We start from the raw sequence: 25573 nt of genomic DNA on the forward strand, positions 1-25573 counted from the left end.
TCCAGAAATCGTGTAGGTCTGTGCTCAGCTGGCACCCAAATGTCGATGTCCAGGAGTACATGCTTGGGAAATAAGTCTAGGTGTACACACGCATGATCATAGCACAGGGCATCCATGGTAGAAATAGAAACCGATGTGCCTCTGAAAGATTGGAGATGGATTAGGTGATTATGAAAGAGTCACACAACAGATATTATACAGCTGTTTTAGGTGAGTTCAAAGAACTTTTAATGGAAATTAAAGTACTCATAATCTCAAAAAAATTCCAGAAGAGAAAAACTATAAATGCAATACAATTCTTATGTCAAAAAATCACGTGTGTGTGTGTGTGTGTATGTGTGTGTGTGCATATACATATACGTCTGGAAAATATACTAGAAGTAAAGAACCCAAGTTGTGAATAAGGAAGACAGACTTGGTTCAGATTTGACCTCTCAATCTTGGTGACCCTATAACCATAAACAAAGTAATTAGCCTATTCCACTTTTCCCCGATTGTGAAGGGAGGTTGAAATAGAATCTACAGCCCAATAGAGTAGATGAAAAAATGTCATCAAAAGCATCCAGCACAGGAAAGTGCTTACTACACCCAATTTGTTGTTATTAAGCGGTATCTCTGGGTGAGTGAGGGATACTTGTTTTACTTCTCAAACATTTTAAATTTATTCTCATAATTTCATGGGTTTTCCAAGTGTTTTTTTTTTTTAACACTAAGATCATAGTGTTTCCATAATTAGAAAAAAAAACACCTCATTCCTTTAAAAGAATGAATAAAGTGAATTGCTCTACTGATTAATGAGGGTAAATTTTGAATTGTTGCCCTGTGGCCACTCTAGAGCTATAGAGCAGCCAAGTTTTCCAGAGTGGATCAGCCTAATGGTGTGATGACCACACCAGAGGGTTAAATGGGTGGTGTCCACTTTCAGACACAGTGAAGAGAGTGCTGAGATCCACACCACTCACCTCTGCCCTGAAACTTTGCAGTTTCTCTCAGTGACTCAGACCCAGGTTGTGTACCATCCCTCGTGAGGTCAGGTGGCTCATGCCAAAAACGTGTGTTCCCTTTATGCTGCTGTAGATGAGCTGACACCAGAGGAAGCCGAGAGCAGGAGAGATGAGGTGGCAGTGGACTGCACCCAGCTGACCTTCTTCCCTGCCTTACATGAAAGTCTGCACTCTGAAGATTTCTTGGAACTGTGTCAGGAAAGACAAGTTATTTTACAAGAGCTCCTCGATCATGAAAAGGTAATACAGCCCATCACAAGTACTCTTTAACGATTATCAAGTGAGATCAAACTTTCTTCATTCATGTGGGAGATGAGAACTCTCTTCACTGTAAAAAAAATTTCAGTGAGCAAGAACAGGCATGCTTCTAAACTTGTGAGTCCAGTGCAAGGGCACAAATGGAAGCTGGCACACCTTGCCTCAAGATATTTAAAAGATATAACTCAAGCTAACAAGCTGTTATGAAATATGCTCTAACTTCCAACACTGACCTTTGTCTATTTATTTTTAAAGATTTTATATATTTGTTCATGAAAGACGCAGAGAGAGAGAGAGAGAGGCAGAGACATAGGCAGAGGGAGAGGCAGGCTCCTCGAGGGGAGCCCTATGTGAGGCTCAATCCTGGTGTTCTGGGATCATGCCCTGAGCAGAAGGCAGATGCTGAACCACTGAGCCACCCAGAGCCCCACCAACACTGACCTTTATAATCCCTGGAGGACCAGTTTCAGATTAGAATTCTCAATTTTATTGTTTGGTACTTTGGCCCCCTGCCTGCAATCTGACCACTTTGAGGGATCCATCTTGCAGTGAATGTGAATGTGTTTGGACACTCAGCCCCCAAGTCCAAGCTGTGCCTAGACTGCTCACCCTGCCACCAGCCTCTCCTGGGCCATCACTCAGGCCTAGGGGTGTGCACACTTGTGGCACCATCAGCCCTCAGCAGGGTGGACCTGGAGAAAATGAGTGCATGGGCCAAAGAGCAAGGACAATTAGCAGGGGAGTCTGCAGCCTAGGACACCTAGAGTGGGGTTGGAGGACCCCCCCGCCCCCGGTCTGGCTCCTTGGTGTGACTGAACAGGGGCTGGAGGAATCCCTAACGTATGGACCTAGGGGAGGACCCATCTTAACCAAATCTAAGAAAGGTATGAAAGATGAAGCTTATGCCCTAGAGTAAAACAGACCTGAGCTCAAATCCCAACTTGGCAACACACTAAATTGTGTGTTACCTAACCTCTGTGAGCCTCAATATTTCTTACCTTTAATATGGAGTGTAGAGCAATCATTTCACAAAATTGTTACAGGACTTACATAGGATAGTGGAAGCAGAGAGACTACTAGCTCAGAGCTGTGCACATGTGACGTAGCCCATTAAAGACAAACTCTCTTCCCTTGCTAAAGGTGGGGTGGTTTAAGGCCCTCTGAGTCTCACCCATCAACTCTTCTGTTCACAATGTGAGTGAAGGAGATGTGCCAGCAGAACAGAGGAGTGGGCAGGATGTGGCCAGGGGCCATACAGGGACTACACAGAGATGAATGTGTGAGAGCTGAGGACTAGTCTGGTGGATGAGAGTGCATCTGAACTAGGGGCCACCAAGTAAGCAGACTGGATTTCCAGGAGCAGGTGATGAAATCAGAGGGCCTGTGAGGGGCATTAGCAGGTGCAGAAATAAAGCATGTCCTTTCCAGGGCTAGGTTCCTTGCAGAGACTCCCAGGAGTGTTAAGCTGGGGTTTGCTCCTTGCAGGGGTTGAATAGAAGGAGGCCAGCTTGAAGTGCATTGCCAAATGGTCTACTGAAGCATTTTTATCAAGTTTCTTAGCTGATCTTGGACTGGGGTCACAGTTGAACCAATGAAGTCTTGTAACAACATCATCCTTCCTATACCTGCTTAACTCAAAGCTTCCAGGCAGAGCACATTTTGTAGTCCTTCTCACATCTCATTATCATGACTTTGCTCATCCTGGTTTATCTACCTGTACTGCCTTGGCTGGTGACTCTCTGAAGCCAATCTTATTGCCTCCCACTCTGAGACCCGGAGTACCTGCAATCACCATTGCCCCCTGCATCACCCCCCACCCTTGCTCCTGGCACACAGACTAACCTTGCCCACTTTACCTGTCTTCCTCTCTCACTGCACTGGTGCTCCTTAACAGAGGAACTGCTGGCTACCTAACTTCAGGTGTGCCTGGAGTACACATTCAATAAACACTGAAGAATGAAGATTTGTTAAATTCATGTTCATTTTATTTTGATTACAGAAGTAACGTATGTCTACTCTGTAAGATTTCAAAAAATGGAAATCAAAACATATATAAATGTATACACTCATATGCATGTATATATGCATTTACATTATCCAACTGCTGAAGACTAATAGCTGATAAAGTTTTGATGGATCAATACAGTATTGTGCTCATCTGAGAAATGGCTATTCAGTAAATGTGTAGTCAATTGAAAAACAGCGAGGAGATTAATGCTTTCTTTCTATAAAAACTTTTCTTTGCCTTAATCCCATAAAGGATTATATAAAGCTGTGATTCTCAACAGCCACCAGCTTTTCCCCCAGGAAACATTTGCCAATGTCTGGAGACATTTTCAGTTTCACGGGTTCGTAAGGAAGAGGTACTATTGGGCTCTGGTCAGCAAAGACCAGGAATGCTGCTATCCATCCTACAAAAGTCAGGACAGCCCCCTCCCCCAGAAAATAATTATTCAGTCCAAAATGTCTATAGTGTCAAGGTGGCACACTGTGATAGGAAGGATGCATATTAAGCAGATGTCACATTCCAGCTATCCCCTCCTACTTTCTTGATAGGATAAAGAAATATTGGATTGTATGTCTCCATATTGGTGATTTTCATTACGCTATGGTAAGAACAGATCGGTGGCCATGCTTTGCTTTTGCTTGTTGTACTGATTTTCTGCTCCCGCCATAGCAAACTTCCACAAATTTAGTGACTTAAAACAACACACACTTATTATTTCAAAAGTCCCAGCACAACATGGCTCCACTGGTTCTCTGCTTAGAGTTACACAAGGACGAAAGCAAGGTGTTGGCAAGCCTGCATTTCTCTCAAGATGTTCTGGAAATTAATCCATTTTCCAGCTCATCCAGGTTTTGGCAGAATTTGGTCCAATGCTTCTATAGGACTGAGGTCCCTATTCTTTGCTGCTTGTCAGACAGGGGTCCTTCTCAGCTTCTAGAGGCCACCCATATCCCTTGCCTTGTGGCTTCCCCCTCCCTCCTCAAAACTGGCTACTGAGTCAAGTCCTCTCCCCCTTCACACCTTCCCATCCCCCCTCTGCCTCCTTGTCCCATCACATCTCTCCCACCAGCCAACTCTTCTGCCTTCCTCTTCTGCTGCTAGGGGGTCAGGGGAGTACACTGGACCCACCAGATTATCCAGGACAATTTTGCTGATTTGTACCTTAATTTCTTCTGCAGGTTCTTTCAAGCAGCACCTAGATTAGGGTCTGGTGGGAACATCAGAGATGATGTTCTTGGGAGACATCTTTGGAATACTGCCTGCCATTTAGTATCATTAGGTTCATATCCTACTTAATTCATGTCCTCACCTTCCAAGGGGAGCTTCAGTGGGTGGCCTGGCTCCCATATGCTTCCCAAGCCCAGCCTGGTGGTTCCAGCCCTAACTGGGTTGGACTGAGGGTAAGATCTGGAGTTTACAGTCACAACCAAGAGCTGTACCCCAGTCTATGCAGCTGGTGGATGACCTTGGTAATTGTCCTGATCTCTGAGTCTTGTTTTTGCTGGTTGTCCTACCCAGTGGCAGTTTCCTCAGGGGTCTTGTTGGAGGTGGTAGGGGGCAGGTGCCTGTCAGCCCCTGAGAGGCAGGACAAAACCAGGAAGAGACTGTTCTCCCATCCTCCCCTGCCTTATACTTAAACTTCAGTCTTTCTTGGTCTCATGTCACACAGCAGGAAGCTGTCAGAAGTTCTGACATGGTTTGTTGTGAGAGCAGGGATCTCCAGGCTGTGCCGACAAGAGCACGCAGAACCCAGCAGGGGCTGAGAACAAGAGCATCCCTGTTTCCATTTGGTACATTCCTTGCCTGCCTGGAGGGGACAGGCTGGGGGCAGGGGGCCCCAAGGAATGTTAGCTCCCTGGAACCAAAGAGTGAGCGGCTGCAAGATCAAGGTGATTCCTGACTTTATCTAGACCTCTCCTCTGTTTTTTGCATAAGTTGTTTTGATTCATTTCTTTGGGTTGTGCTTGCTGCCTCGGGTTTCAAAGGTAAATTATGGGAGGGGTTATCTCCCAACTCAGCCTGAGTTTCTCCTGGCTCAGTGGAACCAAACCCCTGGACACACTTGTTCCCTGGAGGAGGTGTGCCAGGAGAGCAGCCAGGGTCACCTAGGGGCAGGCTCCTGATGGTGGGGGTTGCTGGGGGTGCGCAGAAGCTCCAGGCAGACTTTGTACAGACCCCACTGACCCAATCCCATCTCCAACAGTTACAGGCCTCATGATTTTGAGTAAGTAATGGAACCACTTTTTTTTTTTTTTTTTTTTTTATTTATGATAGTCACACAGAGAGAGAGAGAGAGAGGCAGAGACACAGGCAGAGGGAGAAGCAGGATCCATGCACCGGGAGCCCAACGTGGGATTCGATCCCGGGTCCCCAGGATCGCGCCCTGGGCCAAAGGCAGGCGCCAAACCGCTGCGCCACCCAGGGATCCCTGGAACCACTTTTGAACTCATTTCTTTTATCTTTAAAATGAGGTTATACTCCTTGACTCGCCAGTATGTATCAAAGATCAAAGAGGTACAATGTGTCCCTCCCGGAAACTCTCTTCTCCATGCAAGGGGAGCTGTCAGTGGGTCAATTCTTACCGCTGTAGGCCATTGCTTGTCCTTTAATAGTACCTCGGGATTTGTTCTCACTCCAAGAAGGAAGGGGATGTGGGCTGCAAACCCTGGTACTTAATTCATGGACCTGAGGAATTGGGAAAGGACCTGTTAGTGCAAACAATGAAATGCTTCTATTAAAACCTTGCCCCAGCTGGCCTGACTCCTGGGGTGCTCATGTGAGGCGAGGTGCTGCAGGGGTGAGTGCCTGGGCATGATGTGAGGGGGGTCTGAGTGGGGCTGTTGTCCTGCTGACATTGTGGAGAATAAGGCAGAGAGTCAGAGAGGAACCCATGAGAGACCTGGCCTGCTGGGATGGGGCCCCAGCAGGAGTTCCTGCACCCACCACAAAAGGCAACATTTTGTGAGAAAGAGGGAAGTTACCAGGTTTGAGGCCTGGGTTGGTATATGGTGAAACAGAGAGAGTCCCTGAATTTAAAGCATGAGGCGGGAAGTAGCATGAGGAAGCAGGCCACAGGAACCCAAGAACATCCTGGGGCTGAAGAGCAGAGTGGTGTCTAGACTAGGAGCTCTCCATAGGCAGGCCCTAGCTGGCTGTGGGAGCTGGACTTGCCTCCCTCCCCCTCACACCTCCACCAGCCAGGTCCTCACAGACCATCCCCACGCACCCCCCACTGCCTGGAGCCGAGGCCACCTTCTGGGTGAGCCTGTCCTGGTGTCCACTGCACGTCCACAGCACTCTGCTCACGCCGCTGCCAGCACCACTTCAACACATGGCTCTGTTGTTATTTTGAAGTCTTCCTGTGGTTTCGTTATAGGCAGGGACAGGCTTGGGGTTAGCCTTGTTCCTCCCTTTCCTGACATGAAGCATCTATACTCTGGAAAGATCCACTGAGCTGGAGAGTGCAGTTGTGTCAAGAGGTGCCCAGACGACCCGTAGCCATGACCTGGGCCTGCTCCCTCAGGACCTGGCTAGTGGGGGGGCCCCCTTTGGGAACAGGTGGGGCGTGGCTGAGCAGGGGCTGGCTTCCATGTCAAATCCACCACCACCACCAGAGAGGCAGATGCCGGCAGTTTGTGCCCAGGAGGGCAGTTTGGCCGAGGGAACGTGCTCAAACTAGACTCAGAGCCTCCCTTTGCTTTTTGTTTGTGGCTATTATTGGCAAAAATGTCCCTTGCTAGATGTCTGGAGCTATTGCTCTGTGTTCTTTCCCTACAGCACTTCCTCTAGTCTCACGCCTGTGAGAATGGCTTCATCGCTTTCCTTTCCTAGGTGGTGAAAGTCGGGCCTAGTGGGCTTGCTGGCTGAAGTTGCTGGGATTTGATCTCAGATCTGTGTTACTGTAAATTCATGTGGTCTCTTCCCAATTCAGTGTGTTGAGTAAGTTCCACTAAACTCCCCACTGCCCTCTCTTTTGGCCGCCTTTCCATATTGGGGCTCAGAGGTGTTGGCCTCAGGTCCTGTTGTGCTGCTTTTGTAAACTTTCTGGTTAACACTGGCCGGGGTGGACAGGCCTCTAGATCCCTCGCCACTCACAGCATCTCTGCCCAGGACGCAGCATGTGCGCATGTACCAGCCTACCTACCTGCTCAGCCCCTGGTCCACTGTGATCTTAGGGCCCCCCATCCACTGTGTTCATTGTCAAGGACAGGAACTGTACATGTACATGAACATGTGCCAACAAACATAGAGAAGGTCTGCCCATGGCAAATGTGTGTGTGTGCATTTGGAAAGGAGGGGGTGGTGGTATCCTCTGTATTTCTCAGGCTGGTACTTTCTGCTTGTATTGAGACATATTGTAGCCAGCATGTAAGGAAGCTGGGGATTCCCCTAATTCAGCCATCTCCAGTAGACCTTTCAGGTCTGTGCTTTTTTTAAAATTTTGAAGTGAAAGCACACCCACAGCAGGGGTGTGTGGTGGATGTGCATGCATGCTCAGAAAACCTGGGGGCACCTGCCATCAACTAGCCATCACGTAAGCTGGACAACCCACCTGGTGTGGTGGGGTGGATCCCTGGTTCCTCCTCCCCTGCCACCTCAGAACGGCTTTGCCAGAACAGTCTAGGAGACTTTGCGGGTTGTAACCTCTTTCCAGGCTTCTGGGTGGCCTGTCCTTGCCAGAGGTCCCTAGGGAAATCAGAAGCTACAGAATGGCAGCAGCTTAACTCATGTCTTTTTGTGAATGTTGGAGCTCTGATCGCCCCCAGCGATCCTTGGGATGGTAATTACTCTGTGCTACCTTTGCGTCATTGATTAATGATTCCCAGGACTACCAACACATTTCTCCGCAAAGAGCTCCATTTGATGGGAGAAGTGGTATATTTAATGCATGTTAATTGTGGGCTCGAATCAGCCACTGTGCTATTGGGCATGATCCTTTGTGCTCTTAGAGATGAGACTCCACTTGGCAAGATGGGTGTCCAGCATCTAGTTGAGAGTCAGAACTCAAGTGGGAGTTGTTTTTTGCTGTTGCTGTTCTCCTTAATTACATGAGAAACTAAAACTATTTTTTAATACAAATGCAATGTAAAATATTGACTTTAATTTGCTTGCAAGTAATCAGGTCAAAGGGAGTTATTTTTACTCTGGACAGCAGAGAGCAGCATCAAGCTCTTCCCAGGTATTTTAATATCAGGCATTTATAGCAAGGGAAGAAGTGTGTGAAGAAGTGACTTTCTATGTGGTAACTTCCCATATAGGTGAATGCCCATAACTGACTTTCTAAGATGCAGAGCTGTGTGTGTCCATACTTAACACCTTCTGCAACTCTATTTGGCATACGTTGTGCACAAAACCACTTCCAAGCTGGCCCTGTACCTCCCTGGACTTGCCTCCCTCATGCTTAGATGTGCGCGCGTGCACACACACACACACACACACACACACACACACTCATACCTGACTTTTGATTCTAATTGTACACAACTACTTATGATCTCCAAACATGTTTAGCTGGTTCAAGACTTTGTGTCTTGGAATGCTTCTCCCCTTATTTTATCCTCTTTACTCCTAACCCCAGCCTTGGGGTCACCTCCTTGGGGGCCATTTCTCTGAGGTCAGCTCACCCCCTCTTTCACCCCTATCTGGGCCAACAGCCCCCTCTATTTCCTGAGTGCTTGTATTTCCCCCTCTCCATGTCATACTGGGATAGTTGATATTCTCTCTCCTGTTGGACCATGAGCACCCTCAAGGTGTGCTTTGTCTCCCTCTGTGCCTAACAGTACGTGGGATGCACACCTAAACGTTCAGTGCAGATCTGTTAAATGAATGTGTAAACAAATGAATGAGTTGTGAACAGTATGCTGATATGAGATTAGACCTCATCTTTCATAGCTTTGCTGCTATCTGTGAGTCAGTTTCTCAAAGTATGGTCTTCAGATGACCTGCATCAGAATCATGCAGGCTGCTTATTAAAATGCAGATTCTAGTCCCACTCTGGACCTGCTGAACCAGAACCTCTGGGAATGCAGTTTGGGAATACAAACTTTAACAGGCTGCCCAAGTGGTTCTCACATCTTCTCTTTGAATAAATGCCCGAAACACACAACTCCAGGTTCTATACTATTCAGAGCTGCCCTGGCTAGAAATGTGCTCCCATTTCTGTCAGTTGCCAATGAGCAAATCCTTAATAAATGCAGCTTCCCTAGACTCTGCTTTGAACAGTCCTCAACACGTTTCACATTACGCTGGTGCAATTTCTGTCCTTTCCATCTGATCTCCTCTGAGCCAGCAGTGAAATGCTGGGAGGCTTGGCTGTTCGCCGGCTTGCCTGTGGAAGTGGCACCTGTGGGCAGGCAGGGGGCATCCCTGCTCTTTGTCTCTGCCTGAAAAGATGAGCTGCCATAAAGAGATCCACCCATTATAACTCTTCTCAGATTTTTCAAATTAATATAAAAATAATCTATTTATTGTTTTATGATACATTTTTTGATTCCTAGTATGACCAAATGCTCCATTTAAAATGATCAAGATGCCAGAGTTCATAGGGAGCCAACATAAATAGAATTTATACAGTCTCTCTCCTTATTACTTACCTTTTTTGTGGCAGTCAGTGCTTTCTGGAAAAATCAGAATACTTATTCCATATGCCAGTGTAACAGAATGCATTGATAGCAGAGTCTAAGCGAGCAGATCGCCTAGATCTTCTACAAAGATCGTCTATAAAAAGGGACACGTGATCCATGTGAGCAGGGCTAAAGCTTTCTTTGCAGTAGATCTTGCACACAAATATGAGGAAATGTATACATCTGCTCTGTTCTGGGTACCTCAAACGATGGCTCTGCCTATCACTTTTTCTGCCCATCAAATTAGGGCATAACACTAGCTTGCAGACTAATCATGCTAGAAAGAACTTCAGAGGGCCTCCAGCCAACCTTCCCCTTTTGCAGATGTGCACACTGAGGTCTGACTCTAGGGGAGAACACGGGCTGCCATGGAATGCCCTGGCAAATTGTTGCTCCTATAACTTCAGCTCTGGGATTTGGGGATTTCCAGTCAACCTGTTCCTTATCATACACAGGACCAGGTGTGGCCACATACTTAGTGATCCACCTGCAGAGAGTGATAATAGATCATCTGGCCAACCTCAAAAAAATTCTACTTCTGAAGTAGAAGTTCCTCTTTTTTTAAAGTGATCGATAGAGTCAAGGCATGAGGGATTTCTTAACCATGAACAAACTTGGGAGGCAGCCCTCCCAGGGCTAATTTAAATGGAAGAGCAGGTAAGAGTTCACTTGGGTTCATTTTTTAGGTTTTAAAATGCCATTCTTTTCTGGCAGAATCAATTTTTAAGCTATTAACTCAGCTCTCACCAGACATTTTTCTTGTGGTTTGGTTTATTCTGGTTGTTACTTAATTCTCCCCAAGGGAAGACACCAGGAGATCATAGGAATGTGCTCTGGCCCCTGCCATTGGCAGCACAGAGATTGGGTGAGGGTGGGCTTTGCAGGGAGTAGGGAGGTTTGGAGATATGCAGGCCAGTACTGGGGCTGGGGTTCTCTAGGTCTCAGTGTGTGAACTTGAAGATGAGGTCTCCTCTGTACAAAAGGATAAGAGGAAAAGTTTAAACAGGCTGGCATAACAGTGTCCCAACAGTGCTGGTGGGGGTGAAAATTGGTGCCATGTCACAGGAAAGCAGTCTGACAACAGAGGAAGATTTAAGATGCCACGCCCTTGATCCACAGTCTGACTTCCAGGAATATATCCTCCCGATGTACCTGTGTGTTCCAAGTGATATATGTACAAGGAGGGTCACTGCAGCATCACTTAGAATATCTAAACATTCAAAAACAGCCTGAATCCATAGGGGATTGGTTGAGTAAGTTCTAGTACCTTCTTGTAAGGAAATACTGTGTACCTATTATTAAGAGTTAGCTCTATAAGAAGCAATTTGGGAGGGTCTCAAGAGGGCCATTAAGGGAAAAAACTAGATGTGGAACAGTGAGCATATGAACATGTTATTTGTATAAAATGAAAAGGAGGGGATCCCTAGGTGGCTCAGTGGTTAAGCGCCTGCCTTCGGCCCAGGGTGTGACCCCGGGTCCCAGGATCAAGTCCCACATCGGGCTCCCTGCATGGAGCCTGCCTCTCCCTCTGCCTATGTCTCTGCCTCTCTCTCTCTCTGTGTCTCTCATGAATAAATAAATAAAATATTAAAAAATAAATAAATAAAATATTTAAAAAAATAAATAAAATGAAAAGGAGATAAAACATCCCATATATTCACAGGATCTCTTTGGGTGGATATACTATAGGAGAGGTGCAACTTTTCCCCTACCCTCTCAGACTCTCCAGCTAGGCCTAAAAATTAAGTTGACAGAAAACAGATCAATAGCATGATACAGATTTTACTTTTATGGATATGTGGGGGTCTTCACAGGAACGTGAAGAACCTCCAAAGTGGTTAAGGCTGAGTGCTTAGGTTGAACAAAGGGCAGCAATTGTGAAAAAGTAACCAAAGTCTAGTGAGGTTAAAGGGAGGTTTGTCCAACTGGTTTTATTTGACAAATTTCTCTAGGTCTAAACTCTCTGTCTAGGGTGCTGAGAATGTTCTTTTCCTCTTAATATAGGAAAGGCATTTTTCACCTGGGCCTTTTGTCTCCTGCTTTCAGGGAAAAACAAACAAACAAACAAACAAATAAACAAACAAAAAGGGTAGGCCAGAGTGCCCCTCTTATATGTGATGTTTTTTAAGCGTCTTTAACTCAAAATAATATGGGAAAGTGGGGTGACACATCTGCTATCCTCCAATACAATAAAGTGATGATGGTGGTTGCCTCTGGGGAAGGCTTTCAGGGAAGCTGAAGAGCTCCACTTAATTGCCTAAATCCCAAAGTAGACATGCATCCTCCATCCTTCTGATTATGATTTTATTATTATTGTTGGCTCTGCAGTTTGGTAGCAGTTCTTGTCGATTCTACCTCTTTTCGCTTAGATTCCTTACTTCTCTTCTTCCTCCTACTAGTCTCTGTTGCTATATCCCAAAAGACCGCCAAAATAGCCACATGACTGATTGCACTCCTTCTGCTCTTGGCTCTTTCTGATCTCCTCTGCACCCAGCAGCCAATGTCCTTGTTCAGAAATGACCCCTCCCACGGCTTCCTGTTGCAATGAGAGTAGAACCCAGTGGCCTTACCAAGACATCCAAGGCTCCTCCCCAACCTGTATCTAAGCACACCTACTTCTTAAATTCATTTCAGCTACTCTGGACTCTCTTTACTCCCTGGATCTGCCCTTCCTGCCTCTAGGCTCTGGACTGGATGTTCTTTTCCCTGAAATGTTCCCTGAGTTTTCCATGGCTGCCCCATTTTTGTACATCAGGTCTCAGAGTTTGTCTAAAATAGTGTCCCCTTCAAGCTTCTCTCTTCCTTATTGTTATCACCCTAGTTTTTCTCTCTTAGCATATGTCACAATTTATGATCATTAATTGGTTGACATGTATGCTTACTATCTGTCTCCCCACTCCTGGTTTTTAAGCCCCATGAGTATAAGTTCTTGTTTATCTTGTCCATCCCTCTATCTCCAAAACCTAGCTCAGGGCTTTGCTTGTAGTAGGTGCTGAATGCAGACTCTCTAATAGATGACTGTCTGGATGAATGAATGAAGTTGGGAATGAGTCCGTGATGAGCTGGGGCTCTGCAGGTGGTTTGAGGGCCAGGTCCTCTGACAAGGTGGATGCGGAAGAGGCCAGGGAAGCCAGCTGCCTATAGGAGGCTTGGATTTTAGGAACAAGGACTCTTAGCTAGTCCTCACTTAAGAAAAATAGTTCAGAGATGACTGGCCCTGGATCACAGTGGATAATGCTCATCTTGGGCCAAAAATCCTTTGGCAAATCTTCACTTTCTGGTCTTGGCCCTGACTTTGGCTGATCCCAATTGATGCATGAGTTGGAGAACTGGTATTCAAAGCCTGCTTCCCAGATTTCATCACTGTGGTCCCAATATTGTTCCCAACATAAAGCAGGGAGCTTAGCTTCAATCCAGCCTCTACCACTAGGTGACTGATGACTGATCTTTGGTGAGACTCTTAATTCTGGGACCTCTTTTTTTTCTCCCCAGTAGTAAAACCTCCTTACACATATTGGTTAATATGTGTAAAATGTTTACAGTGGTTATATGTTAGGTATTCAAGACAAATAAACAAATCAGATCCTCTTTTGTGTAACTGGAATTAGCACGGAATTACCCTGAGAAAATGTTGGCCTTGGTCTTACTCTTGGTCCATTTGGGTTTCTGTAATCTAGAATTCATTTATTCGCTCACTTTTTCAGGGATTTATTCCATGTAAAGACCCACTTAGTCCTTACTTCATGCAAAATTCTGGGTCATACTAAGACTTTGCTCCAGGTCAGGCTCCCCAGGAAGCCAGCTATGGGCCCAGAAGATGTGCATGCCAGATGTTCACTGGGAGTGACAATCACAGGATTGTGCAGAGGAAGAAGTGCAACTATAACATAGTCTCAGCAAAGTCCTCTGTTGATTCCATCAGAGCTGTAGGTTTGGGGTGATTCTTCAGAGTTGGGTAGAATTGAAGCAACAGGTGATTCTTCCTACCCTGCAGTGACCAGTTGTTGGGTATAGACTGCCACTGAGAAGGGCCAGGCACTCTCTTTAGCAGAGATGATTCTGGAAAGTTGCCAGCATTTCCAGCTGCTGAAAGAATGAATGTGAGTCTGAAAGAAGGGATGTAGGTGGAGCACATGCTTCCTCTGCATACACTTGAACTAGTCTTGGCCTTGGAGAGACAGCAGGACCAGTCTTAAACTTGTGGATCTAGGTAGACTTGTTCCAGTCCTGGCCCAACCACTTATCAGCTGGCCCTCCCCACCAAGCTCCAAAACCTCTGTAACTGAGGGATGGCTCATACATGAAAATCTTTCTCATTGCAACTGCAGAATGTTTTGCATGGCTGTTGAGGGGTCTAAAGTGAGAGAACATTGTCAATATGCTCAATACAGCGGTAAATACTAATCCACTTGTCTTGGTCAGGGTGGGAGTGGTCTTTGGTGAATTAAATGACAAAACAGGGGTGTTGGGTATACAGGGGCCACTTAAACTGTGAAGAGAAGTGTGGCTCTCGGGCAATGGCTCTGCCTTTCTTACAAGATGTTACTCTTATTTCCAGACTTTCAGTAGGTGACTGGTCACTGCCCTCCTGCCCTCCATCAGGATGATGGGCATGCTTCACATGCACATGGACTAACTCTGATGCTGTCTCCCTACAGGTGACACAGAAGTACTCCCTGGTGATTGTGCAGGGCCATCTGGTCTCCGAAGGGGTCCTGCTCTTTGGCCACCAGCACTTCTACATCTGTGAGAACTTCACACTCTCTCCTGTGGGTGATGTCTACTGTACCCGCCACTGCTTATCCAAGTGAGTTCCCTACTTCTCCCAGCAGATTATCCCCTGAGCCTTCACTTCCTTCTCAGCCACCCCTATTCCCACCCCTCCCACATTGTTGTTATTGTGGGCTTAGGTTTGAGCCTGAACTTGAGCCATGAGATAAAACAGGAGAACTTTAAGACACAGGTATCTATAGCTGTGGTTTTCCAAAGCTAAAATCTGGACTGAGTAACAATGAGGCAGCTTCTTATGCCTCTTGTGATATGGAATGCACCTCAAGACAAGGGGGAATCTCTCTTTAGGTTATTTGGGTGATGGATCCAGTTGCATCAGCTTACTCATTCAACAGCTTATTGATTGCTCACTCTTGCGTAACATTAGGCACTGCCCCTCATGCTAAGTGAGGCACACAAGTGCAATCAGCAGCACAAATAGGTTCTTTTGGAAAGAGTTTGGGGCACACGGTCTTCATGATACAAAATATTTGTCATGGGAGGACTCTTCTGGGCTCACACTTGATGACATGGGGCTAGTGTGCTAAGGGGGGCCTATTAGAAGAATACATGGGCTGAGATCTGGGTTTTGAAGGATGGACAAGATTTGGATAGAAATGTGAAGAATTCTTGTTCACATCAACTATTACTAGAGGCCTTTGGCAGGAAATTCAGAGGTTCTTCTTTATAATCAAATGTATTTGTTCTGTTCAGGTTCCAGTAGCTCTCATTAATTCCCTTGTATTTACAAAGTACAACCATTCAAGATCAAAATTTTTTTAAGATTTTATTTATTTATTCATGAGAGACACAGAGAGAGAGAGGCAGGGACACAGGCAGAGGGAGAAGCAGGCTCCATGCAGGAGCCCGATGTGGGACTTGATCCCGGGATCACGCCCTGGGCCGAAGGTGGCACTAAACCACTGAGCGACCCAGGGATCCCCATTCAAGATCAAATTGACTGTGTTCATACTTTTGTTGGAAGTTCAGCTGTCAGGTCATATGCTTCCACTTGATCATCATGTTTGAATAGATTTGGATGAAGATATCTTGATTTTTCTGACTAACAAAGGTTCAAATGATGACAAGATAACGTCTTAACTCATTGGCTCTCCAACTAATATCAAGTGACCTTGAGGGCTAGTCAAAACAGACTTCTGGGACCTAGCTTCATCCCAGTTTCTAGTTTGGTAGGTCTGCAGTTGGGCCTGAGATTTTAAAAGTCTTAGCTGACACTGATGCTACTGGCCTGGGACCACACTTTGAGAACCACTGTTTTAGACTATTGACAGAATAATCAGAGTCTTAGCCTGCCAATAACGAAGAATTTTAACGCCCAGTTGCCATATCATTTCCAGCCAATGGCAGGAAGTAAGAGTTTAAGGAGTATGGCAGCCCACCTTCCTTTGATTTAGATTTACTTTAAAATGCTTGGCCTTTTCCTTTCTGCTAATTTCCATCTTTTATTCATACCAAATGTTCACCGATTGCCATGAGTCTTCTGTGCTTTTCCAAGGCAGGAGGAGCAAAATTAATACTTGGCACATGCATCCCATCTTATTGCTCATGTTTTATTGATACTGATCAATATGGACAATGAGTCTGCAGACTTCCCTTTCTGAGAGCTGATGAAAGCTTTCTACTCCACCTCTATGTATGGAATGCCTTTATAATGACTTGTAGAATCCTTTGCTTCACTCTCGACCTCTGGTTTAAATTGAGTTAGTGTTAGATAAGATCTTGATCTTGTTGATTAGGTAAATTGTGTTTAAGAAGTGCATCTAATCATGATCAAACTGACTGTATCTGCACTTTTAATAGAAGTCCAGTTGTCAGATTGTATGCACTCATTTGATTTGCAATGATGAAGGAGACTTTCCACGTCTGGAAATGTACTTTTCTAGAATGCAAGTAGGAGGGGAGTGAGAACAGATTACTACCCTGGAATATCATTTGGGAATTTCTTAGGTAATTTTAGTCACCAGACCTCAAAGAAGTATTTGTTAACCAGATAGTGCTTTCTATCTGAGGTTTTGTCTGCTGCTCTAAGAAACTGCTAGCACTCGTGGAGATGCGGTTCTCAGAGACTGGCTATTAGATCATGTCAGATCAATGGGGATTAAGTCTTATTTTGACCATGGAGACTAAGGAAGATACATAAATAAGCCAGTTAAAAATAAAGCTAACGCAACCCTGAAATGTCTCTCTAAAAGACTGCCATCAAATTGAATATAGTTGAGCACTAGACCTTGAAAGAGGCTCTCTGATGCACCATAAAAATATCCCAAATAAAACTCAGGAACACTGCAAATCCTCCAGCATTGATTATACTTGTGTACTTTGGAACTTTCTCAGAAAGTTAAGAACTTTTCCAGAAGGTTTATTTTGCTTTCAGTGAAAGCCTTTATTGCCTGAATAGAATGACTATATTTGTTTCCTAAGGGTGTATAACGAAGTACGAAAACCTGGGTGGCTTAAAAAAAAAAAATTATTGTCTTCCAGTTCTGGAGGCCAGAAGACCAAAATCAAGAAGTTCAGGGGTAGCTCAGCTTAGCCCCTGATGGAGGGACAAAGAGCCTTAGCCAGCAGATTTGAATTAAAGCACCAAGCAGAAAGAAGCATCCACAAGAAAAGCCACATTTGTATTTGATCAAACCTATAGCTATGTGGCTCAGAGCAGGGACCTGAGAGGCTTATTCTAAGAAGGGGCAGGAAGAGCTGCAAAGGGCTGAGTCTACATCCTGGAAGGCTGGCTGTGCTGGAGGCTGAGCAATGGGCTTAGGCTCTGTCCCCCATGAGCAGCCCGCCCTTCCACCTTCGGGAATCATTCTGCATCATGCACAAATCCAAGTCCTGAGCACTGCAGATGCTGGGCCACCCCCACTCACCGGTGATGAGAGAAGTCCTGCCGCCCTGTGGGACAAACTGATCTCTCTGGTTTCCCCCCGGGGTGTGTGGCGTGGAGGCCCAGGGGCTGTTCTGTAGGCTGGGTGGGGAGGGTCAGCCTCGGTGCTGCGGTGGGGAGGAGGTGGAATGCCGACTTCTCTCCCATTCCTGCCGCCTGTGTGGGTGCAGAATCTTTCAGTACTTGGCTCTTTGGATCTGTGGTTGATAACACAGGCTTCTTGAGGGCTGAGACACCTGGAGGGCCCCTCTAGTTTTCAAGTCCTAAAGGGGCATTTGATCAGAGCTTTTGCAATCATGTACACAATTTAAATTTGCTGTGTAACTCAGAAGTTCAGAAATATGAGTCTATAACTGAAATCACTTTTGTGAAGTCCCTGCTTGTATCAGTGGTGAAAAGCTTCATCTGGTTCCCTAAAGGGGTTTCCATTTACTCCCAGTGCACAAACTGTCCTCTTTGGGGTGAATCGGAGTCAAATTCATGACTCTCCTTTTTTCCCCTCTCCTTCTCTTCCCAAGGGGAGTCATTCTGACCTCTGAGAGGGCTCCTGGCTCTGGGCTTGTGCTCTGGGGGCCCCCGCCGATGCTGTGGCCAGCATCCTCCAGACCTTCTGGAGCTCTCAGCCTGTTGCACATGTCCCTGGGGCTCGGGGGTGCCCGGGTCACCTCAGGCCCCACGTTGCTGAAGCCCCGCCAAACACAGGCTTCTTTATGGAGGCCCTTCATCTTTCTGCCTTTGTCTTTTGGCCTGAAATTTTTCTGTGTGTAATGGGGTCTTTCACTCTTCCCAAGCCCCTTGACCCATGTTTGACCCCTGTACCCAGAGAAGGTTCTTATACCCCCTGCTCACACCCCCGCACCCTGTGACACTGTCTACCCTAGAGGCTGTCCCCTCGCCTGGTGACATTGGTGCCCCACCCTGGAGCAGGAGCTCAGAAAAGACAGAGGCAGGAGCTCAGAAAAGAGTCGGCAGGTCAAGGCACTGGCCTCCTGTCTGGCAGTGATTACAGCACTTCCCCCCATGGTGTCTGCAGAGCCACAGGCACAGGGGAGGTGCAGCAATGGGAATAAGCCCTTCACTCGCCCTCTCAGTGCATGTCATGTTTCCTTTCCAGCATCAGTGATCCTTTCATCTTCAACATGTGCAGCAAGGACAGGTCCTCCGACCAGTACTCGTGCCAGAGTCACAGCTATGGGCAGCTCAGCGAGCTCCGGCAGGCACGCTTCCTCCTGCAGGTACGCCCTGGGGAGGGGGCAAGAGGGACAAGCAGCAGCTCCCGGTGCAGTGGTCCAGACACTGGCGAGGTCCCCGTTCAGTGTGACGAGCATCCCCTGTCACCTCCCTCACAACTGTGCACCGCCCAGTGCCCTCTGGGACACATCTATGAGCATGACTTTTGTTGGGCCCAGTTTCCTGGTTGGCAGTTCTGAAGTCTGCTTCACTCTCTCCCTAGTCCCTGCTATTGGCTGCTGGAAACTTCTCCCTCTTACTGCATCATTAAGGACCCAGCCTCTTTGCTGTATTTTCCCTCTTAACCTGCCCGTGAGCGGCTTTGGAGAGTCTAGAGTACAGGACAGGGCAGCTCCATTGCCTCATGGCAGAGCTGATGACTAAGGGTCGAGGGTCAGCCTACCCTGTCTGAGGGCATGCATGGCCTCCGCTGACTTCTGCCCTTGCCCCATGACCACACCCATCTCCACATTCTCTGGGCATTTCCTGGGCCAAGTGGTTCAGAGATCTCCTGATTATCCCCTCCAAGCAGGGTCCCAGGGCTTCACCCAGTACCTCCAAAGGCTCACCAGGGGCCAGTGGAGCTAATTCCCTTCAGAGGCAGGGCTCTGACACCAGCCAGACACAACCTGGAGCTTCTCACTTGAGTTGTAAAAGGAGGAGCCTCTGCTGGCCCCAGACACATCTGGCCTCCGCAGCCCAGCCTTACTAGTAACGAAGCTGCTTCTGTGTCCAGAGGCCACCCAGGCAGCAGGCAGAGGACGAGATTCGGGACCACCCTTGTAGGATGGGAGGGGCCCGATCTCTCCTCCACCCTCTCTGTAACGTCTCTGTTCTGCTAAGGCCAACAAGGGAACAATGGTTGGCCCTAATACCCCTGATCATAAGAGCATCTTACTTGTAAATGTCTTTGGGTCTATAATTTGTCATATGATCCTCCTGCCAAGGGACTAACTTATCATTATCTGACACTGAAGCTCAGGGAGGCCTTTCAGCAGGGCTCATTCTAGAAAGGATCATTATGAATGCTTTCCCTCTGCTCAGGAGCCTAGTGAACTGGACTCTGAGTGCTCACTTCCAGCCACGTTGAAGTGGGACCTGACTATTGTGGGATGCAGCATCCATCTGTGCTTCCATGCCCAGGCCTCACCCCTGCCTACCTCCAGCCCTGGAAATTTTCTCCCTGACCCCATCTCATCCATGAGCCTCATTCTACACATAGACTCTCTGTGGCTGTTCCAAGTCTGTTATTTATACAGCTTGGAATCGGGAAAGAAATAAGAAGAAATTATGTAAAGTTCATTTATCCATTAACAAAGTACCCTTGGTATGTCAGCCTGGCCACATCACATTGGCTCTGCAAAATGAGTTCGGCAAAGCACCCTGTGCCTGCAGGTCTGTAGGTCCTCATACAGTGCTGCCCAGATTGGGAGTTGTACCCACCCAATAGGTTCCCCTAATGTTCTGATAGGGTGACTCTCTGGTTCAGGAAACCAAACTCTGGAAACCAAAGTGTCTGAAGGTAGCCCCTGGGCCCTTTCCTTCCTCTGTCTGTTTCTGGCTCATCCTGGGAGTGGGGCCCTTGCTTCCTGCTTCAGTCAAAGGAAGTCTGAGGCCCCCTGCCTTTCTACCCATTCTGTGGAGACCCCCACTCATCACTATCATCAAGGTCTTCCCACCTCCTGGGGAGATTGGAAGAATCAACCCGGAAGGGTTGCCTGACACCGAGAACCAAATGACCCATGGCTGGTGGCTCTAGGCCCTGGGGTCTCTCCATTCCAGACAACTTCAGTAGCAGTGAAAGGGGTTTCTCTTTACAGGACATCGCTCTGGAGCTCTTTTTCCAAAATGGATATTCCAAGTTTCTTGTCTTTCACAACAATGATCGGAGTAAAGTCTTCAAAAGGTAAGGGTTTGAAAAATCCTTCTCCAGGAGAAAACTGATCATGAACTGAAAACAGAACAGAAATGGCTCTGCTCTGTTCTCGGGTGCACTATTCTCAACCCCGGCAAGCAGGATTTAGACACAAGAGGGACTTCCTGACCTCCAGAGCTGTTAAATCATGGAATGGGGACGCCTTGTGGCTCAGTGGTTGAGCCTCTGCCTTGGACTCAGGGCATGACCCCAGAGTCCCAGGATTGAGTCCCTGTAACATGTTGCCCACAGGGAGCCTGCTCCTCCTCCCTCTGCCTGTGTCTCTGCCTCTCAGTGTCTTTTGTGAATAAATAAATAAAATCTTAGAAAAAATCATGTAATGAGGTGGAGAGAAAGATGCAGAAGTGCCTTCCCACAATCCTGGGAAACAGGCTCTGTTTCATGGACTGAAGACGTTTAGGACAGTAATGACAAGGGGGAAAAACTTGTGTAGACACAACACATTTAAGAAGCCAGCTGTTTAATGGGCCTTCCAGAATCTTCTGGCTTTGTTTTTTTAATTTTCCAAATAATTTTTTTTGGCTTAATCTTTCTTTTTGATCCCACTTGCCAATTTTAGTTGTTCCAATTTCATATTTCACTGGAAAGAATTCCAAACAACTGATTTCCCACCTCTTCATGGAACATCTTTTTTTCTTAAAGAGAGAAGCCTGCTGTTTTAGCTTAACTTGTTTCTCCAAATTGATGAATCAGTCTAAGAAATTTAAGTGAGTGTATACATGATTTGATACTAATGGTTATTTTTTTCATCATCATTAAACTTACAGATATACAGAGTTATGGAGAAATCTAGAAGGGCCAGAAAGGAAAGCAGGTTCTTAGCCAGACAAGCCAGAAGGGGTGGTTAAATTCAGCTCCACTTTGGGCTGGAAGTTTTGAGGTGATATTTGACACCCCTACTTAGATCTCAGAGATTCTAGCGTTGCCTTCCTGACCAGTAACTGGCTCCAGGACCAGCTGCCCGATCCAAAGGCAGGGCCAGCAGGGAGAAGGCGACTCCTGTAGAGAGGCAGTTGCACCAGCTCTGGGCACTTCTCCGCTGCTTGTGGGCCTTCCTCTGAGGTGCCTCCAAGGAGTGCTGTTATATGGCTTCTTCAGGTTTTCCTCAAGCTCCATTTTAGATCAAGCCAAAAGAAGGAGAGAGGCAATGCAGAACCTCACATCCATTTTTCCCTGTGATTCCTGTGTGTTAAGCACAGTTTTTCACAATTAACCTTAGAAGTCTTATACATCCATAGTTCAGGCAGTGAATGTTGGCCAAACCATTCCCAGCCCTGCCTCAAGGAGCCTTAAATAAGATGGCATTTTCAGTGATTGCTGAAATTGGCAATGAAATTGTCAAGCACCTGGCCCAACCTGCCAACATGCATAGCTTTAATTGTAATTATAGATTATTGTTTATTATCATTTTTATTAAGGCCAGAATGTGTGGTGCCTGCCAGGGACTGCCCCTGAGCATCACAGAGGTACACCTGGGTCTGGTTCTGGTGTTCATGACCTGGGGACAGGATGGGGTGTGAAAGGGACAAGTATCTACCCTCTTGACTGGCACCAAAAATGTCTCTCTGGTGGTGGAAGAGTCTTGGCTCTGCTGCTGAACGATCCTTTCCTTTTTTTTTTTTTTTTTTTTAGCTTCTGCTCTTTCCAACCCAGCTTGAAGGGGAAAGGCATCACGGAAGACCCCCTCAATCTAAGGTAATGATGCAGGCAGGAGTCCAGCTATGCTCTCTGGGCATGGTGCTGGCCTTGCTTTGTTTTCAATTGTCTAAACCTACTGTAAAGAAGGTATGCAAAGAGCACATCAATCTACCATCCCCCTCATTTTTCTCTCTCTCATCTTCATCCTCTCATCCTCCTCCTGGAGTTCCTTCTGCCGATTAAACCTCTGCAAAGGGACTTGGAATTCCATGTGCTCTGTGACTTTTTCAGACCAAAATGCAAGAAGTGGTCCTCTGCCCATTGTGAGTGGGGAAGGTCGCTTGGTGTGGTGTCAACCCAGGCCCAGCCTTGGTGTCAGGCCCCCAGGTGGGGGCTATGAGCAATCCCAGCTCTGTCCTTCCTACATGACAGTCTCTGAAAGCTCAGAAGCTCAATTAGCATATGGTAGAATGTGAGTCAGATATTAACTTATGAATCTGTGATATGGAGCATCCTTGCCAGGAAATGAAATGTTTGCAGCCACCTAAAATGGTCTCCTTTTACAAGTACGCAGTTCTCTGGAAGGCTAATTCAAGGATCAGTAAGTGCTTTTATTTCTATGAGGAATGAAATGAGAAGAGGTGGTTGCTGGTTTTTCTCCAGGAGTATGTAGGAATGGGGTGGAGAGGGGTGTCCCCAGGAGTGGCATTCAAAGTAATTATAATAAAAAAAGCCCCAAACAAAAAAAAATATTTATGACTATGGAACAGATACTGCCAAGTCATTCATAACAATTTATTGATAGCTTGTTAAATGTGGTGGTTACTGCTTAGCAGAGTAACGAGCGAAACACACAACATCTCCCCTGTCCTTACTGAATTTACATTTTCTTGAGGGAGGTAGAAAAAAGACAATTTAAATGAGTGAAACAAAAAGCGTATTAGATAATAAGCATAAGTATAAAAGATAAAGTACTTAGAGGTAGGGTGGTAAGGGAAGCCCTCACCAAAAAAACGATATTTGAATCCAGCCATGAACAAAGTGGGGAATGGAGTGATGCAGGTAACCAAGAAAAGAGTGTTTCAAGGTCCAGGGACGAGCAAAGCAAAAGCCATCAGGGGAGTACAGTGGGCTCAGCTGAGGTCAGGATGTGTGGGGTGCAGGGAAGAGAGGGGAAAGAGCTAGCTGGTTCATGCAAACCTTGGGGGCTCGGTAATGGCGTTGGCTTTTACTCTGAGTAAGAAGTCAGTATTGGAGGAATGATGTGACCTAATTTATATTTTAAAAGAATCACTCTGGTTTCTGTGTCAAAAATAAGCGTAGTAGACCGAAGGCAGAAGTGGGAGTCCAGTCAGGAGGCTGTGGTGGTAATGTAGCTGAGAGATGCTGATGTCTTGGATTGGGGGAGGGGAAGGAGATGATGGCACAAAGATGGTGTGAAGTGCTGTGTTTCTGGACATGTTTTGAAGCCATGTCTGCTGGGATTTGTTGCCAAATCAAGTGTGGTGTGTGTGAGAGAGGACCTAAGGATAACTCCAATGATTTAGGCTTGAGCAACTGGAAAATGGAATGGGAAGAGTGAAGGGAGAACTTTGGGGTGTGGTGGACAGCAGGAACTCAGCTTTGGACATGTTTTGAGATGCCTGCCAGATGTCAAGCTGGGAGTGTCATGTAGGCCAGTGGGTATATAAATTTAGAGTTTAGGGAAAGGTCCAGGTGAGATGGCAATTTGAAATAGTATTTAAAGCTATGACTCTAGCCAAGATCATCAAGTGAATGAGTACACATGGGAAGGACTGTACCTTGGAATATGCCAGCCTTTAGAAGTTAAGGACTTGGAGAAATCAAGAAGTTACAGCCAGGAAGATAGGAGGGACTGCAGGTGTGGGAAATGTCCTTTAAGCCAAATATTCGAAGAGGGAGTGGTCAGTGGTGTTTGTGATCAAATGTTATTGGTAGGCCAAGCAAGAGAAGAACTAAGAAATGACCATTGAATTTTGCAACAGGGGGATTATCGATGACCTTCAAAAGAGCAGTTGAAGTAGCTGCCAGCAGAAGCTTCCTGTTGTATCAGACAATAATCCTTTAGTTGGTAGATTTGTGGGGAAGTCCATGGCATGCCAGGGAATGGTCCAGGAGGCCCAGGAGGTGCTGGGTCACTAGAAGAGAGATAACTGTTTACAAACTGGAATGGACGTATTTCAGTAGTTCAATAATGGTACAGTCCTAACTGTGCGTATTAGCTGAATATCAGCCCTTGTGATCTCATATTGTTTCATATGAACTTTACTGTCCACAGTTCAATTTCTCTGTAACATTTTAGTGCAATTATGGAAAGCTGTTTCCATCTAAATGAAGCGAAAAAAGCAGATCCATCACTTCACATACCCGCCATCACCTCACATACCTGAAGACCAATAAAGGTCTGGCTCCTGACATGGCTAGATCTCTGGATTCAATAAATCCCAGCACACTGTAGGTGTACACCTCATAGTGAGGATTTCCCTTGAGTTGACTCCATTTTTGGTAGGTTGTCCAACCGATAGCTCCAGTCAATAACTTAGGAATTCTACCACGTGAGGAATGCTCTGTTCCAGTAATTTTAGCAAAAATCCCAAAAAATGATTTCCAAAGTTAGGTTAGTGCCCATCCCAGAACTAATCAAGTGCTTTCATAGGACAGATCAGTGCCATGTGCCCACCCACCTTCTGGAAATGGGATCAGTCCCACCTAACAACATAGACCACACAGGGTGGTGGTTCCCCAAGATTATCAGGGCTCTGTTATCAGAAGAAAGGTGAATACTGGGGGGTCAGCTAAAGCAGAAAGCCATCCACTGCTCCATATGGAGAGCCCCCCAGACACCACAGCACTCATGAGCTGTACACTCATTTTCTCTCTCCCTGGAATTTCTCTTTGCATCAACTTTGACATGCCACTTCACTGAACCCAGTTTGCCTCTACAGATCACTCTCTTCCTTACAAATGATGCCTGTGAGATCACTCAGTGGGCACACAGCTGTCCCACAACTGTGAGCCCCACCCTATCCATTTCTATACTGGTGCTCTCAGAGTCTTAGAGATGCTTTGCCCCAACAATGCATACCTATGTCTAAATTTCTGCCCCAGATGGAGGGGGAGCAGACAAAGGAAAAGTAGAAGGAAGAACACAGAAGAGGAGCTAACTTGTGGCTATGGCCA

At 46.4% G+C, this 25573-nt stretch overlaps 1 protein-coding gene and 1 long non-coding RNA gene across 10 annotated transcripts in view; one reads left to right on the forward strand and one right to left on the reverse strand.

Moving 5' to 3' along the window:
* Positions 1-25573, forward strand: part of WDFY4 (WDFY family member 4) — a 285745-nt gene that overhangs the window by 184558 nt on the left and 75614 nt on the right. For all 9 annotated transcript variants that reach the window (XR_004810035.2, XR_004810033.2, XR_004810034.2 and 6 more), the window contains 5 exons: positions 1078-1244; positions 14552-14700; positions 18683-18803; positions 20619-20704; positions 22367-22429. Coding sequence is in view for 6 of the 9 variants with exons in the window: in XM_025466322.3 (XP_025322107.1) it covers positions 1078-1244; positions 14552-14700; positions 18683-18803; positions 20619-20704; positions 22367-22429 (586 nt within the window). In the remaining 3 variants the exon portion in view is untranslated. The remainder of the gene's footprint in view (positions 1-1077; positions 1245-14551; positions 14701-18682; positions 18804-20618; positions 20705-22366; positions 22430-25573) is intronic.
* Positions 5552-18369, reverse strand: LOC112671977 (uncharacterized). Its single transcript, XR_003143959.3, has 3 exons — positions 17552-18369; positions 9864-9987; positions 5552-5955 (listed from the first exon to the last, which is right to left on the reverse strand). It is a non-coding gene; the product is annotated as an uncharacterized LOC112671977 (long non-coding RNA).

The sequence above is a fragment of the Canis lupus genome, chromosome 28, assembly GCF_003254725.2.
Source record: "Canis lupus dingo isolate Sandy chromosome 28, ASM325472v2, whole genome shotgun sequence".
NCBI classification, from domain to species: Eukaryota; Metazoa; Chordata; class Mammalia; order Carnivora; family Canidae; genus Canis; species Canis lupus.